The sequence below is a fragment of the Xenopus laevis genome, chromosome 7L (genome assembly GCF_017654675.1).
Source record: "Xenopus laevis strain J_2021 chromosome 7L, Xenopus_laevis_v10.1, whole genome shotgun sequence".
Taxonomy (NCBI): Eukaryota; Metazoa; Chordata; class Amphibia; order Anura; family Pipidae; genus Xenopus; species Xenopus laevis.
In genome coordinates, this window is record NC_054383.1 from 47,988,868 (window position 1) to 48,007,229 (window position 18,362).

The window sequence follows — 18,362 nt, forward strand, 5'->3', positions numbered from 1 at the left end:
CTGCCAATGTACTGTGCTATATCAAAAAGGGATTTAAAATTTGATTTTTATCCACTTCTTTTACACTGAAGGAATTATTCAATGTAAAACTAAAAACTGAGTAAATCGATTGTATGTGCAAAATACAAAAATGTTTCTAATATAGTTAGTTAGCCAAAAATGTAATGTATAAAGGCTGGAGTTACTGGATGTGTAAAACTGGCCATACAGGGCCGATAAAAGCTGCTGACGGACCGAGTTGCGTGCGGGGCCCTTCGGCTTCTCCGATCAAAATCTGGCTGAAAGTCGGCCAGATGTCGATCAGGCAGGGTTAAAAATCCCTTCATATCATGGCCACCTCTGTTCGCTGATGCAGCCCCACTATCCACCTGTCCTTTATGATCCGCACATTGGGCACTAGGGCCCACGATTGGATCAGCCCGATATTGCCCACCTCAATGTGGTCATATCAGGGAGAGATCTGCTCATTCTACGTTTATGGCCACCTTTACATAATAGCCAGAACACTACTTCCTGCTTTGCAGCTCTCTTGGTTTTCACTGATTGGTTACCAGGCCGTAACCAATCAGTGACTTGAGGGGGGCCACATGGGACAAAACTGTTGCTTTTGAATCTGAGCTGCATGCTGAGGATCAATTACAAACTCACTGAACAGTTATTTCCAATGTGGCCCCCCTTCAAGTCACTGACTAACTCAGAGTTAGAGAGCTGAAAAACAGGAAGTTTTGTTCTGTTCTGTTATGTTAGACGTCCAGTCACTTCATCCTTTACAGATGACATTTTTGGATAACTAAATATATTAGAAACATGTTTTATTTTGCACAGGCTATCTATTTATCCAGTTTTTAATTTGTACACTGAACTGTTCATTTAAGTAATACCTATTTTATGTCCATGCATATATTTTTGTGTGCACTGTGACGCGTGTTTATTAAATTGCTTATATTAAATTGCTGTCTGGTACCGGTTGATTAAAAATCGGTAGAAGTGAAGTGATCATGACTATAATGGATGACAGTGGAAGGTGGCTGCTATGGAAGAGAAAAAAAAAGACTTTTTGCTGACTAATTCACACTGATTAAAATCTGTCAGCTTTTTTTTTTTTTATCAAGCTACTTTAGAAAATGTATCAACATATTTTATTGTGCCTCGTTTTGAACCTAGGAAACTTTGTGTGTTTATTTGTGGTTCCCAGCAACTGCACACAGTGTCTTTGGGTGGGGGGGGGGGTCCTGGTGTAGAATAACATTTGTCTGCAGACACAGTTAATCTGGATAATTATTCAGGGTGTTGCCCTTATAATTGACCAATAAACCAGCCAGCAAGAATATAGGCAGGAAGGTTTGATGTTTAAATGTTATTATTGTGAAATTACATCACACAAACACTGGCAGACTGTCTCTTTCACATACACTGCTAAAGACTGTCTTTTACATATACAGGCTGTCACAAATCATACACACACTGGTACACATAGGCTGAATCACACATGCTACGGATGTTTCACTCTGTAAACATAAGGCTGTTTCTCACATACACAGACTGTCCTGCAAAACCACTTGTTTTGTAACATAGCAGCACATGCTAGAACTGTCCTACGCACATAGACATACATGAACTATATAATGTAGGCTGCCTATCTCACAGGCTGTCACGCACAGTAACACACAAAAGCTGTCTCTGCCACTGAGGCACACATGCAGTGTTCCTTTTTCTTCGTCTCTTTCTTGGTTCATCATGTGACAATATTTATTCCTATTTGTCCTAATCTGGCCCCCATGAGATTCACTGGTGCTGTGGCAGGCTAGTCCAACACTGATTCTTTGTGTTCACCTCATTCATATTGGGTTGCGCAGCAATTACTGAAAATGTATAGTTCAAAGACTTAATTAGTCTACATACCCTCTAATTCGCTCCATTAACATGTTACATTCTCACTGTCTATGCTGCCCTAGCAGTTAATAGGGGTCATTCACAATGCTGCGATTTTTTTTTTTTTTTTAAATTTGCCCAATGCGTGGGGCATTGTGCAAATATCTGGAGGCCTCTGAGCTCCATTTCAGGAGACCTGTGGAATCCTTTTGGATGGAACACTGTCTGCATTAGTCAGCGCTCCATTCAATAGCGGTGGGTGGGGGGAGGCAAGTAGAAGTCTTCCCCATTCCCACCCTATCTTGCGCATCATTCTGATGTGCAGTGCAGGACACACACAGCCTGCATAATTAACTGTACTCTTTTGAGGGATGTTTTTTCCTATCTTGGGAACCAACAGAGCCAAACCAGCAATCCTTCAATACAGTTTTATACTAACATTCGCATATTTTAAATGCTGTTGTCAGGTGTACATTAAAAACATGTTATTTATCCATTTTTACTATGTTGTAATAATGTATCAACTTTACTGTATAAAGCTTTGTAAAATACTGCCAGTGCCTCCCCATAGTTCTACTTAATGTACACCAAAAAACACGCGTACATGAAGTACTATAGTTATAATTGAATGAGGCTCATTGATCTAACTAACACTCAAGCTGTGTTCAAAATATTTGTTTTGCTTGATAAAGGGCCACATAGCCTGAAATGTTTCTGTAATGCCCTATGTATCCAATTAAGGCATTTTAATTTGAACAAATCCATGGTGCTGTTCCAGTTTACTTCTACAAACTATTTGTTAAACATCATAAACAGGATAATTCCACCATCATTGTGTTGCTAACTTGGAGTCATGTTTTCAGCCTTAGAAATGGGGTTAAGAATTTTTAGGATTTGTGCAGAAAGCTGCATGTGGGCTAACACTTGGACAATGTGATCAGATGACACACAGGTAAATCTGACAGATTATATGTGATTAGGACACACACATAGGTGAAATAATTGCACAGATCAACAATATATATATATATATCTCCAAAAAATTCTGTTAAGCATCCGCACTTTACCTGGGTAATTTTTGGGGTACACGGTCAATTCTTAGATATACACATACATCATTGCTTTTTATTTATATACACATATTAGTGTTCCAACGTTTTCGGTCCTTATTGGGACCCTTTTCAAGGATAAAATATATAAATATACACATGTATAAACTTATACGTATAACAGTTGTTAATAAACAAATGCTGCTGCTCAAGCCTCAAGCAATTGCAAATGTGCCAAGCATTTGATGACAAAATGTAACTTTCTGCTGTTTATATAGCCCCTTCCATTAAGTTCCCATGCGGTAAACAGTTGTTATGGTTGTAACAAATCAAATTTTCTTGAAAGAATGCTATAAAAAGAGAGAGCGTATTTGTGGTTCTGGGGTCCGGGTAATCTAATTCCAAATTTATGAGCTCGTAATTTCTCGATTTAATTTACAAAGAATAAGCTGTTTTATACAGAACTACAAAGAACATTTCATCCTACTGAGCAAATGGCTTCTTATGCCAGATCTGTCTTCTAGTTCATTATAAAAGTTATCTATCAAAGTGTCTGCATTATGGGAAAAGCACTGGCAGACTCACTAGTAATAATTGATTATTTATGGGTACATGCAGAATTGAGAAGCAATTTCTATAGTTTACCCTCAGAGATTGTCATTAGTGTATGATATAACATAACATCATCTACAAAAATATGATTCTGTATCTTCTGAAATTATTGCCTTTAAAATCAATTTAAAAAAATCTGCCATCTGCAAGAAAGTATCTGGTCTTACTATCAGAAAATATTAATTAATATGAATGTATAGTTCAATGTTGGATGCAATTGCCACAATGCAACATTTTTGCCCAATTCCAGCATCTTTGCTGCCTTGAGGAGGTGATGTGAGATGCAATTATGGAAAGTTTGCACACTCACATTTGTGCTTCAATGTAAATCGGACAAAATTGCACTGAAAATATTCTAAAGCTGGATCGTGTCACTTCTGACCAATGTTCCCTCTAATTCTTTGCAAGCAGGGAAACCCCTGCGTATTTATTAAAGTGTAACATTTTGGGGGCACGCCCCTTTGTCAGACATGTCTGAACAAGAGGCCAGGGTGTGCTGTGGGTTATCTATTGGCCCTATTTATTGGACCCTTCTCAGCTCAACAAAAAAAAATATTTTGTGTGCGCATTTTTAAAAACTGTGTGCGCAGGTCAGAATAAATGTAAAATGGTAATTCACAGGGACATCACCAATTTACTAAAAGGCATAGAAGACTATTCGCTACTGTGAAAAAGCTCAGTGCTAGAGAAGTTTTGCGCCCTTACGCCAGTCAAAATATCGCTAAGGTGAACAATCGTAATCTGCAAATTTATCATAAGTGTGAACTCTCCAATACGTTACCCTTTTCACCAAAGTGTATTTCACCAGGTTCTACCTGGCTTATTGATGAGATGAAGCTATATCCTCACCATTATTATGTCAGATACATCATATTATTAGGATATAGGATTATGTTTACAAGTTGTAACAATTAAATATATATTATTTACACTTTTTTAGCCACTTGAAGCTCATGCCACATTTGTTTCAGGGTAGGCTTATGTCTAGGAAAATAGAGGATCTCTTTTGTCTTTATTTTTCTTCCTTGGACATTTTTATTAATAATTGGCCAAAACATATGACCTGCATGTACCTGCCATATTTAAATTGACGTAAGTATGTTAACAAGGTTTTGCTAGGAAGAAAGTAACGCTGGAGAAAATTAGCTAAGTAAGTATGGCAGCATTCATTTGCTGAGACAAAGTTTTGCAAATACACGCATTCGCTACGAAATAACGTCTGCCGTAGTTGCACGATGTATGGCGGAACCTTCTGAAGTGAAAATTTGCATGTAAGTAAATTTGACCCTTTGTGCTGACCACAATTTGTTGTGATTCTGACCTCAAATTTGGCTGCACAGCTTAGAGGAAACATTGCTTCTGATGACTTTTATTTTGTTTATAATTATAATTGTTGGATGGATTATAGCTGCTGGAATAGAAATGAAACAAAACAAGTGAAATTGCTCCCCAGTGTTGTTTGTAACTAGAAATGTGGCTCTATTATTGTTGCCTATAAACTAGTGATCCCACTCCAAGTGCTGGATGTAAGCCCATGAGGCACATAGTCAGGCTTGTTGGCTAAGGAGACAGCAGGTCCAAAGTACCCCTGTTACTTTTATGGTCGATGCAAGGTCTTTGGAAGCATTTCCCTGAAAGGCCAGAGGATTCTGCATGGAGAACCACAGGAGGGGTGGTGCAAATGGACATGGAAAAACCTGCATGACTGTAAGGTAGCAATATGGGAGAATAAAACAATGAAACTATTCTCCAGGCTGCATATGAATGTGGCTTGTACATTAAACAGCAAAATGGTATCAAAAAAAAAATGTCTATACGGAGAAGGTGCCAGTGGAACAGATGCCTTGGTGGAAGCATTGAATCAATGAGTCAGCAGGGAGCGAAAAGACACACTAATTTGTTAGGAGACTACATATTGGACAGTAGGTCCTCTAATTATGAGTATTATTAAAATAATCTTTCAGTATTATAAGAGTTGTGTGTTTCTATATTTGACAATTATTCCAGGTCAGAGGGAGACAGTGCCATTTACTCCTATCAAGCTAAAAGCGGCACACAATAGTATTGCCTTATAACTAATTAGGGTTATAAAGACCATGTTAAGCAAGCTCAGCCAAAATGCCGAATACTACTGCAAAATTAGAAGGTAAAAGGTTCTTCCAAATAAATGAATAGGTGTTCTAAAAGTATTGGTAAATGTAAAATGTAAATGTTAACTTTGTATCTGTGGTTTACTCTTAAGGGGCTGTATAGTCCAGCTTCTTTATTAATAAACTATGCCTAACTCCAGTGTTGGACTGGCCCACAGGGATACCAGGAGAAGTCCCGATGGGCCCAGGCGTCAGCGGGCCCTCATGCTGCTAAACATTTGGCCTATTTCATGGCCATTCCCTATTTCTATAAGAAAAAGAGGCTAAATAGGTGAAATAATGGATTATAGTATTTAAAGAAAAGAGAATAGGAGAATAGAGGTTGAGTGAGGAAATGAAAAATAATAGTACTGAGAGTGTGCCCCTGAGGTTTTTGGTGGGCCCCTGGTGTTCCAGTCTGACACTGCCTCACAGCCCACTTTGAACCAACCGCTTTGAACTACTTCTCCTGCTTTCTTGTTTAGGTACCTGGGATTTCTAGTTGGCAAAAGCCAAAGGGTAGCAAAAAGGTACATTCTTGGGGAGAAAAGTAAGAAAAATAGTCATAACAGCTCTGTCTTAGTGGTTCTTTGAAATTCCATTAAAGGGCCACTAAACCATAACATTCTCTAATAGAACTGTACCTAGTTCTGGGTAGTACCTTTGCTGTCATAGATTTATGGTATTATAGGTTATAGAAGAAAGATAGGGAGTTTATAGCCTAGTAAATTAACCACTGTCAATTATGTAATTCTGCGATCCCTGAATTGATAGGCTTCATCTCTTCTGGCTTCTTGTAATGGTATTATAAACTAAATCAGAAATTATAGATAATAAGGAGCTTGTGGTCAGTCTGCCAGTGAGTTACTGCTTAGGCAAAGCTAAAACTGCTAGTCATCATAGTAGTAGTTCTTTATAGGAAAATAAGTACACTCCTGCCTTCTGTAGAGGAAAACCACTTTTTAAACAGGCGAATTCACTCTCTGAATCCCATGAGACAGTCAACAGCTTCATACTACCCTATAGATGAAAAAAATTATACAGTTATGAAGGGATAGGTGCAAACACTGGGGTGCTAAGACACACCATACATTTAGTACTTGTTCATCAGTATCAAGGAGCAGACTACAGCACAGAGGAGCACAAATGAGCTACTGTGCACTAAGGGCTCTGGATGAACCTTGTACCACATTTTCCCATGCTCCTTTTTGTGCCTAAAAAATTTACATCACAGGTAAAGGGATGCAAGCGGATGCCCATGAGCTTCTCCTACATATAAGTTGTGACCTTGCTGGTGGCCCGTTTATTGTCTGTGGTGGTGCAAAAGTTTGCCCCAACAGTGGTGGGTACAAAAAAAATCAGATTGTGGGCCCCAACATAACACTTTGAGTCTGTTATTTACAAGTTAGGTATGGGTACAAATTTGAAAGATGCTCAATTCAGAAGATATTAAACCAAGCTATTTTTTTGCCATTTTAAATGTGACACTGCTGCACCTTAAAGACACATTTATCAAAAGCAGCTACATTTTACAAAGAGCAAAAAAGTGCAAATTTGCATTAGTATAATCAAGAAATAATTCACCCCATGTGGCCGCAGTGTTAAGGATCATTAATTTAAAACCTATGCCTTAGAGCCAATTAATTATGTTTGAGTTCAAAGTCACCATTTGAGGCACTATAGCTGGAGAAGAACCCTGTACATTATACCTACCCTATTAAGTCTATGGTTTGCTTTGCACTCTGCACCCACACACTATTGCATTTGTGCCCACTTTGTGCAAATACAGAGAGTAAACAAGAATGCTGACTCCATTCCTGTATGAATCCCATGTTGACACATGCAATGTGCATGTCATTTATAAAAACTCTAATTTCACTTATATTTGCAAAAAAAATTACTGTTGCTGGAAAAAACATAGCATATTGCACAGATAGCGATTTGCACCCTGTAAGTAACTAATATTTGCCATTATTTCTTCAAACCTTAATGATGATGATTTTAAATGTATACTCCCCATCAACCAGTATGGCAGTTCTTGATTATATGCCAATAATTAATCTTTACTGTCAGAATAAACCACATCTCACATAATGACCAGGCAATTTTTTTTAGTAACAAAGTCAATGTATAACTTACATATGTTTTTGGAATATTTCCCTCTATAATAACAAGGGCAGTCCTTTATAGCTTAGTTAGGGATGTCGCGGACTGTTCGCCCACGAACTAATTCGCGCGAACATCGGCTGTTCGCGTCCACCGAATGTTCGCGAACGTCGCGCGACGTTCGCCAATTTGGGTTCGCCTTAGCTGGCGCTTATTTTTGACCTCTCACCCCAGACCAGCAGATACATGGCAGCCAATCAGGAAGCTCTCCCTCCTGGACCACCCCCACACCCCCTGGACCACTCCCCTTCCATATATAAACTGAAGCCCTGCAGCGTTTTTTCATTCTGCCTGTGTGTGCTTGGAAGAGCTAGTGTAGGGAGAGAGCTGTTTAGTGATTTGAGGGACAGTTGATAGTAACTTTGCTGGCTAGTAATCTACTTGATACTGCTCTGTATTGTAGGGACAGAACTCTGCAGGGATTTGAGGGACATTTTAGGTTAGGTAGCTTTGCTGGCTAGTAATCTACCTTCTACTGCAGTGCTCTGTATGTAGCTGCTGTGGGCAGCTGTCCTGCTGCTGATCTCTCATCTGCTGACTGCTGCCTGTAACCCAATAGTCCTTGTAAGGACTGCTTTTATTTTCTTTTTTGTTTTTTTTACTTTGCTACTGTAAGAGCCCAGTGCTATTAGTCTAGCTGTGTTGGGGAGTGGGACTGGTGTGCTGCTCCTCCTAGTAGTTCACCACCACCAGCACCAACCAGAGTCAAAATTGTTACAAAGTATCTTATTTGCACCTGTTAGCTGTTCTGAGCTCTCTGCCAAAAGCTAATTAAGTTAGAAACTGTTTTTTTTCTGGCTGTTCAGTTCAGAGAAAAGAGGGACTGGTGTGCTGCTCCTCCTAGTAGTTCACCACTACCAGCACCAACCAGAGTCAAAATTGTTACAAAGTATCTTATTTGCACCTGTTAGCTGTTCTGAGCTCTCTGCCAAAAGCTAATTAAGTTAGAAACTGTTTTTTTTCTGGCTGTTCAGTGCAGAGAAAAGAGGGACTTTCCAGTACAAAAGAGGGACAGGGGGTTGAGTGGTCAAAAGAGGGACAGTTGGGAGGTATGCAAGTGCCACCTAGCTGTGTGAGCTTTTTCACATTCTGTCTAAATAACAATAATAATTCCGTGTCCGTAAACATCACCTGAGTGATGTTTTTACAGCAGCAATAATATATTCCGTATCCACTACTGTATACGTTGCCCTTGCAGGCATTGTTTGCCCAGTCTTTAACCAAGTGCCACCTAGCTGTGTGAGCTTTTTCACATTCCGTGTCCAGAAACATCACCTGAGTGACGTAGTGTGATTTCTGCCCTTTACAGCACATAACGCAGCGCTGTGTCAACAATGTATTTTTCAGATACATTTTTGCCCTTGATCCCCCTCTGGCATGCCACTGTCCAGGTCGTTGCACCCTTTAAACAACTTTAAAATCATTTTTCTGGCCAGAAATTTCTTTTCTAGCTTTTAAAATTCGCCTTCCCATTGAAGTCTATGGGGTTCGCGACGTTCGCGAACCGTTCGCATTTTTGACGCAAGTTCGCGAATATGTTCGCGAACATTTTTTCCGCCGTTCGCTACATCCCTAAGCTTAGTTTCCTTAACCATGGGCTCCATTTACATTTTCCATTAACTATCTTTTTCATTGTGTTTATATGAAATGTAGCTGTCACTTATAAAAACATTATGGCAGTCTCTTCAAAGCATCCTGCTTGCAGACAGGGTAAGATATGATGTGGAAAATAAGTAGCAGAGTAATCAACAGAACCCTATCACTAAATGACATCATGTCTGTATTGCTTGACTTGATTTCTGACAGGTGAAATAGCAGAGCACAGCCACCAGCAATGTGAGGGGGCTAAAGCAGGCAGTGTGGATAATATTTACCGTAATCTCAGAAAATATACAATTCCATGGAAGGTAAATAATGCTACTGCCGGTTGTTTTGAAAGTAGTGGTTCAATTGAACCCATTCATGCAATGCCTTGTGCTCTTTTATTCAGTATACAAGAAGCAAATATGAATGGCCATAGTAAATAAAGATCTGCTTGTAATTCCTATTTGCTTCCAGCTCCCAGTCTGACAGCTGAGCCTCTGCATGCTACTAAACCCAATGACACAATGCCAGCTTTTCCTGTGTATGAAGCAAGAATAATAAAGGAAAGAAAATGGATTTGCTATATAATCTGATTCTTCTGCAAATAATTGTATACATATTCAGAAGTCCATATCTCTTGCTTGAAGACGGTGAGCTACTCATGTCCATCTGGCATTTTTGTGACATTTTAACATTTACATTAGTGCACAACACAACAATCTAAACATGTTGCATAACGGAACAGCAGAAGCATTTCAGATGTGCAGAAGCAACAAATAACATTTCACTCACCCGTTTGTTGGGTAAGGCTCTTTGGCATCATGGACATCTGCTTTACTGCCTTCTGACGGAACAGTACTTGGTACATCAGTTAAGCCCTGATCCAAAACACCTTTGCTGTCCAACTTATCAGTGTGACCAGGAAGTCCGTGAGGGTATGAGGATACCCCATGCACCTCCAGTTTGGCACCTATGGGGGATAATCCAGCATCATAATGATATCTGCTTGCTGATGGAGTTACCAGGTATATCAGGCCAGTGAAGCAGATAAACACACACAGCTTCCCTGCCATGGTTTTCTCTCTCACAGGCTAATATCCACTTGAGCTTCCCCGTGCTCAGTCTGAAGGACTCAGAGAAACCCCTTTGAACTGCCTTCAAGTTAGAAACTAGGGGTGGGGGGAGGCTCTCAACAAAGAACGGAAAAAACTCACAATCCCTCCCAGCCAGTGTGGAAATGTGAAAGGTCAGCAGACAATGTGAGGGCCTGTTCCTGTGTGGTGAGCACAAAATTTAGTTAAGCAAAAAAAAGGGTATTTTCTAAGGAAGCTTTGGATTCTGGCAGCCTCTTCAGTAATGTTGTTCCTGGGAATGATGGTCTTATCAGAATCTTCCTCTGTGGTCAGTGTGAAATAGGGCTGACAGAGGAAGGAAAAGGATGTTTGTTTTAGCAGAGCCAATAACACAACGTTTACATTATGTTTCTGTAAAAACCATTAAACCTATATTGAGTAAATAGTCTATAATCCCTCTGATACACAGTGAAGGTATAGAGCTATACTTTAAAAAAAGAAGCAACATCTTAAAGGGAAAGATTAGAATTGCAAAAAAAAAGTTAACAAAAGAATACCTATGCTAATAATTGTAATGTCTCTCTCTGATTATTTTCTTTCTGCATCAGTTATACTGAACAAATTCTATTTTCAAATGGCCATGCCCCAAGCAGTGTAACAACACACCGGCTTGGTAACCAGACAGTGCCCCTTGCTGCCAACAAGAGCTTAACAGAGCCAACGCAAAAAATGAGAACTGTTATGGCCTTGGCAAACACTGATGAAAATTGAGACTTACATAATGACTTAACTGCCAGCAATGCAAGCATAGAAGCTAGAAGCAAAATACATTTTCCATTCTATTTTATATTTCTATTAAATTAGCTGACTGTCCAACCTCTTATTCCTAAAATCAAGGGTATTAATATAAATTGATTTTTCCTTTGTGTCTTTACCAGTCTCTCTGCTTCTTGGAAGACTTTTATTATTCCTCCTCTACCAATCTTTGCACTATCCTGACAAACCCAGACTCACCAGAGGGTTGGAGTGCAAGTTGTGCTTTCCTCTGCTACAATATTTAATCATTTATGCTGATATTAAACTTGAATGCAGCAACTCACCAATTCCTCCAACTGAGAATAGTAAGCACTAAGCACTTCAACAGTCAGTGGTCCCTTATATCACTTTGTGGCTGAACTGTTGTTGCTCTTGTCATAAACAATCACTTGATGTTAGGATGACTGATGACCGTTTCTTGGGGAAGCAAAGAAGTCTTGCCTTGGTTCATCACTTCTGCAAGGTCCATGACTGCTTTTCACAGCAACGTCCTACCTAAACATCTTGCCAGCAGCAGATGGCCATGTTACAGGCTTAGCAAGAGCAGTATTTGGCTCAACCAAGGAACAACAGTGTGGAGTTAGCTTTCCAAAATAATAAGGGATAAAAGTGTAGGGACCAAGTTAGTTTTTCCATGAAAGATTTCCACTGGAGGGGATCTCTTACATGGAGTGGCAAGACTTAAGCTGGCCATAGATGCAAAGATCCGACCGTACGAATTGACGATTCGTCCGATTTTCGGACCTAGTGTGGATAGTCCCAACGTTTTTCGTCCGGCGGAGATCCGTCGTACGGACAGGTTAAAAAATTTCTCGGCTGCCGATAATATCTCTGCATGTATTGTCGATCGTACGATTTTCAGTGGGAGACTGTCACTAGCTTTGGTCGGACTTAACTTTCCTACTGTTGCTGTCAGGGGCAGAACATCGGCTGATCTGTTCTTTTGTACTTTATTTGATCTGATTGGTTAGTGGCAGGTCGGGAGATGGGGAAGTCCGATCTTTCGAGGATTCGAACTATCGGATCTTTGCATCTATAGCCAGCTTAAGCCTTCACAAGCTGTAGGAGTGCCTAGGCATTTGTACATTATAAAACTGCTTAATGTTTGTAGCAGGCCTGGAATGGCAATTTGGCTAATGCCAGAGGGGCTGCTTTAAGATTCCATAGACAGTCACTATTTAGTGGGTTGGTGGAGGACTGTTTGGGCCTCTGTGTACTTGAAATTCCAGGGCCTAGTTTCAATCCCCGTCCAGGGCTTGTTTGCAGCATTTTACATTGCTATTGTTCAATACTAGTGATGGGCGAATTTATTCGCCAGGCGCGAATTCGCAGCGAATTTGCGCGATTCGCGTCTGGCGAATAAATTCGCAAAACGCCCGCGAAAATTCGCAGAAAAAATTCGCCGGCGCCAAAAAATTTTTTTTCGAAAAAACGGACGCCGGCGTCAAAAACGAGAATTTTTCGGCGAAGCGAAACGGCGCAAATTCGCCCATCACTATTCAATACATCATCTTTTTTTAGGTATCACTAGTGCCCAGGCATTTCTTAAAGTACTAACTGGATGATACAGCTTATCTTCCACCAACCTTTCTCCACTACCATGCAAATGCAAAGATGAGAGAGAGGATTTCAATGTAATGGTGTTCTGCCTGGAAAGAAGCTGGAATAGGTATTACTGACAAGATAGAGTTACATAGATAATTACATTACTTAGAAGGGATGCTTGAAATTAGCATCCCTTTTGGAAATTTGAGGTGCACAATATTTCTTGTTGTTGGAATTGATCCATTACAGGGATTTGTTTCACATCATTTAATATAACTGTGGTCCTATAATAATTTTAAAGTCATCTAATTTAAGTACTCCATTTAACCTATGAACCAGCACACTGATTTGTTTCTCTAAGTGCCTACTGTGATTAATTTGCTTATCTTCACTACATGTGTAATGTAACTCTATCACATCAACCCCTTTGGATTCTTTTATGTAAGATGACAGTGAGACAACATGGATCAACATCAAGAAGAGAAACAGTTTCATTGTTTGTAAAACCAACATTACATTTAGTATGTTTTTAATGCAAGATGTGTAAGTTTTATACAGTAAATCCAGAGGGGTTTGGGTAATGCTGCATATGTCTCTAAGAAATCAGATTATACTGCAACACATTTAAATCATATCAAATCATATCATATCAAATCAAATCATAAATAGGAAAGAAAAGTTAACCTAAAATAAATAGCTGTAAAATGTCAGCCAATATAATTGAATAAAAAAGATTAATACTACCTAAATACAAGTATGGGATTTATTATTGCATCATCATACTTTAAAGAACAGGATTGTTTATATGGATTTATACTAGCTCAATTACCAACCCATGAGGAGAACATTCAAAATATATTGTTACATTTCAGAGGCAATGAATCACATGAACTACTATGAATCTAGATACTTGTATATTTTATTCAGACAAATTTTAAAGTAATGTAGGGGTTGAATTGGTCACATCATGCATCACATGGTGTTATGGGTATTTAATGAATTTTCACTTGAGGAAGGGGTTGTTCCCCTAAAGCTTGTGCCACAGTTCTGTTGCAATAATTGTTTCAAAAGCATTTGCTGTATGTATTAGTGTGCTTCCTTCCTATATGGAATTAAATGGCCAGTGTCCCATAACCACCTATGATACAGCCACATCCCCGATTGACCCCAAACTGTTTCTGCATTTACAATTGAACCAAATAAGTACAGTATGCATTGTGCAATATGTGTCTGCCATGTCAGATATTTCCATCACGCACTTTTTAACAATAAGCTACACCTTTCCAGTAAGCTGTGGAACTTTGTGTCATTGAAAGCATTTTGGAAAAAGATACAGCTTGAAATGTATAGATTGTTTATGGAAGTAGTTCCATGCAGGTTTCATGTACAAATCTAACTAATACACAAATGTCAATTCCATGTGTAAAATGTATTTTGTCTATATAGATCATGCAAAACAGATGTGTGAAGAAACTCCTTGGCCTCATGGGTTTAAATATCCTTGCAGATTCCTGGCACTTGGAAGCACTGCTAAGCGTTATGTTTCTGACAAGCTTGCAGAAGGAGATTCCATAAATCTGAATATGGGGTGAGATGTGAGCCAAAGCTATTACCAGCACTTACTATAACTAACTCCTACTTACTTCTAAAATGTCACTATATCATATTGCATATACCTTAGGCAGGAATTGAAAAACAGATATTGGTGCAAGCTAACAATCTTGGAGATTGAATTTACTACATATGATTAAGCTTTTCAACTTGTTTATTAATGACCTGGAGGTGGGCATTGAAAGTACTGTTTCTATTTTTGCAGATGATACTACATTGTGCAGAGCTATAGGTTCCATGCAGGATGCTGCCACTTTGCAGAGTGATTTGTCTCAATTGGAAAACTGGGCAGCAAACTGGAAAATGAGGTTCAATGTTGATAAATGCAAGGTTATGCACTTTGGCAAAAAAAACTTTGGCAAGTTATACACTAAATGGCAGTGTGTTGGGAGTTTCCTTAAATGAGAAGGATCTAGGGGTCTTTGTAGATAACACGTTGTCTAATTCTGGGCAGTGTCATTCTGTGGCTACTAAAGCAAATAAAGTTCTGTTTTGCATAAAAAAGGACATTAACTCAAGGGATGAAAACATAATTATGCCTCTTTATAGGTCCCTGGTAAGGCCTCATCTGGAGTATGCAGTGCAGTTTTGGACTTCAGTCCTTAAGAGGGATATAAATGAGCTGGAGAGAGTGCAGAGACGTGCAACTAAATTGGTTAGAGGGATGGAAGACTTAAATTATGTGGGTAGACTGTCAAGGTTGGGGTTGTTTTCTCTGGAAAAAAGGCGCTTGCGAGGGGACATGATTACACTTTACAAGTACATTAGAGGACATTATAGACAAATAGCAGGGGACCTTTTTACCCATAAAGAGGATCAACGTACCAGAGGCCACCCCTTTAGACTAGAAGAAAACAACTTTCATTTGAAGCAATGTAGGGGGTTCTTCACAGTCAGGGCAGTGAGGTTGTGGAATGCACTGCCGGGTGATGTTGTGATGGCTGATTCAGTTAATGCCTTTAAGAATGGCTTGGATGATTTTTTGGACAGACATAATATCAAAGGCTATTGTGATACTAAACTCGATAGTTAGTATGGGTATATAGAATTTCATTAAAAGTAGGTAGGGGTGTGTGTATGGATGCTGGCTTTTCATTTGGAGGGGTTGAACTTGATGGACTTTGTCTTTTTTCAACCCAATTTAACTATGTAACTAACTATTAACTATGTAGATGTTGATAAAAAATAAAAATGTCAGCTTGGAGCAAAATGGCATCAGACTTGTATACAACAGAGCTGGCATGGTTAGTGTACCAAGCGCTGTAACTGGAATTATTGTACGCCCACAAGGAGGTATAAGTAAACCTTTCGCAAAGAGGCTGATTGCATCTACACAAAAATCAACACAAGCCTTTGCCAGAGGCACGGGTATTAATCAATACAGGTATGGGATTGATTAACCAGAAACCAGTTATCCAGAAAGTTCTGACTTGCAGGAAAGACCATCTCCCATGGACTCCATTTTATCTAAATGATTCTCCAATTCTCTGTAATAATGAATCAGTACCTTGTACTTGATTTAAACTAAGATAATTAATCCTTATTGGATGCAAAATGTTTAAATGATCTTTAAATGATCTTATGATGCATATAATGAATGAATGAATGAATGGTGTGTGTGTGTGTGTGAGTTATACAGCTTCAGAGGATACTGATGCCCCACCCAAGCTAATTTAATCTTTTCTTTTTGAGACTAACTGCAATCCAGTGGAATTAGAGGATGGTCTATATAATCTGTCCTTGATATGGCTATACTGTACTTGTCATTTATCAGCGTGTTTAAAATCAGTAAAACTGCCTACAATCTTCTCATTAATAGACACATTAATCATCTTTATTTATTGTGCTATCATTTATGATGTCTGTGCTCTCAGAATTAATGAATAAAGATTCTTTAGGCCAGGGTCAAACAAGAGACTTTCTCACGCCATATAAATGCAGGGGCAAAGTTTGTCTAGTAACCCATACCATCTGTGCAATTGTTTGCTTTCCTCCGTGGACTGCACTAGACTAGAATAAGGTATCTGTTAATTGCTGTAGTTACTATGTGTACTGGAGCTTGGGAAACGTTCGCTCACTGTATCACATAAACTGATTTCAGGGCTTCTACTGCCTTCTGAACTGAATCTGCTCTTGTTACTAAATCACAATAATCTACATAACAGATCTGCAGAGCAACATGTTCTGTTTCCTCACACCCATTGTGTTTAAGATGAAGGTGCTTTGATGTTGCATCTCTAAATCTGCTACCTTTGAGGTTTGTTACTAAATGATAGAATGATTAACCTTTGGTGTAGTCAAAGCCAAAAGATCATTTAAACTGTACTACAAACACTCAACAAAGATTAACTGCATATTAATTAGAGCCATGTTAAAAGGGTGGTTCACTTTTAAGTTAACTTTTAGAATGTTACTTTTCAATTGGGCTTTATTTTTTATTTAGTATAGTTTTTGAATTACGGTATTCATCTTCTTCTGACTCTTTCCAGCTTTTAAATGGGGGTCACTGACCCCATCTAAAAAACAAATGCTCTGTAAGGCTACAAATATATTGTTATTGCTACTTTTTATTACTCATTTTTCTACTTAAGACCTCTCCTATTCATTTTCCAGTCTCTTATGTAAATCAATGCATGGTTGCTAGGGTGATTTGTACCTGAGCAACCATATGGCTGAAATTGAAAACTGGAGAGCTGCTAAATTAAAAAATTGATAAGGCTAAAACCACAAATAATAAAAAATGAAATCCAATTGCAAATTGTCTCAGAATATCACTCTATATATCATATATATCATACTAAAGTTCATTTAAAGGTGAACAACCCCTTCAATGCTTCCTCTTCCACTACTGACAAATTCACTCAGAACTTACACTTAAATGGATGGTACATGGAGCTGAATATCAGCCTGCGGAAATACGCAGCAGGTGCCTGCACCTTGGGCCGATGACGTGGTTCAGGGAGTAGGCAAAGAAGAAGACTGAGGTCAGTGTAGGGGCTGATTCTCGACCTGCATATTTCTGCAGGTCAAGATTCAGCCTCATGTGCTATTAGCCTTGGTGTCTCCTGTGGCCTGTATACAGCCTCATGGGAGGCTCCTCTAACGCTTCACAGGGACCAGCAACTAGAGGTGCGTACTTCCCCTATTATCTACTGTATATGCCCTACACTGCATATTTTCTCTCCTGCCTCAACTCAAATTTATGTCTAATGATTTTTGGGACCAGAGCTGCCTCCACAAAATACCATGCGCATTAAGCAAGTGTAGTAGGAAGAACCCTGCATGTTTATTGCATCAAGCTGTGTAACATTTTGGGGGCAGACCACTTCATCAGACATGACACCCCCAAAATGTTAAAAACACAAAGAAGTAAGGCAGTCTTTTAAGTTAAGAAAGTTAATACCTCGTAGAAAGTCGGAGGCGTGAATTACTGTTAACAATTATTCTAAATAAAGAGAAAGATAGTAAAAAGCCTCCACACTCTCAAATGAAATGAATTGATCAATATCGAAATTTTACCGTAGACCGGTCAATTAATATAAATAAAGTGCGTGTGCCAATGATGAAGTTAATTGCTTAGTTAATTAAATACCTTCTAATAATTTAATTAAATATTAAGCAAATATCGAACAACAAGTTCAGAAAAGCAGAGAATTGCTTTTTCTGTATATATTAAAAAATAATAACTGGTGCTGACGTAGTGTTAAGCATATGCTGTGTTCGTTGACAATTAATTCAAAATTCTAATAATTTATAAAGTGCAAGTGCTAAATTAGTTACAGTCACTGACTGCTTGTGATTCAAAATTAATAATTTTTGCAAGTGCTAGTGCATTATATGATCGAGAGGTAATTCATTTAACAAAAAAATTAGTTAAAAAACAGATCCAGGACCGTCATTCAAGG

The 18,362-nt window shown here is 38.8% G+C and overlaps 1 protein-coding gene across 2 annotated transcripts in view; it reads right to left on the bottom strand.

Moving 5' to 3' along the window:
* The window catches only part of mmrn2.L (multimerin 2 L homeolog), a 30,410-nt gene extending 19,634 nt beyond the window's left edge, over positions 1-10,776 (bottom strand). For both annotated transcript variants that reach the window (XM_041568931.1, XM_018225519.2), the window contains exon 1: positions 10,205-10,776. In XM_041568931.1, coding sequence (XP_041424865.1) covers positions 10,205-10,485 — 281 coding nt within the window. In that variant the 5' untranslated portion in view covers positions 10,486-10,776. The remainder of the gene's footprint in view (positions 1-10,204) is intronic.
* Between the last annotated feature and the right edge of the window lie 7,586 nt (positions 10,777-18,362).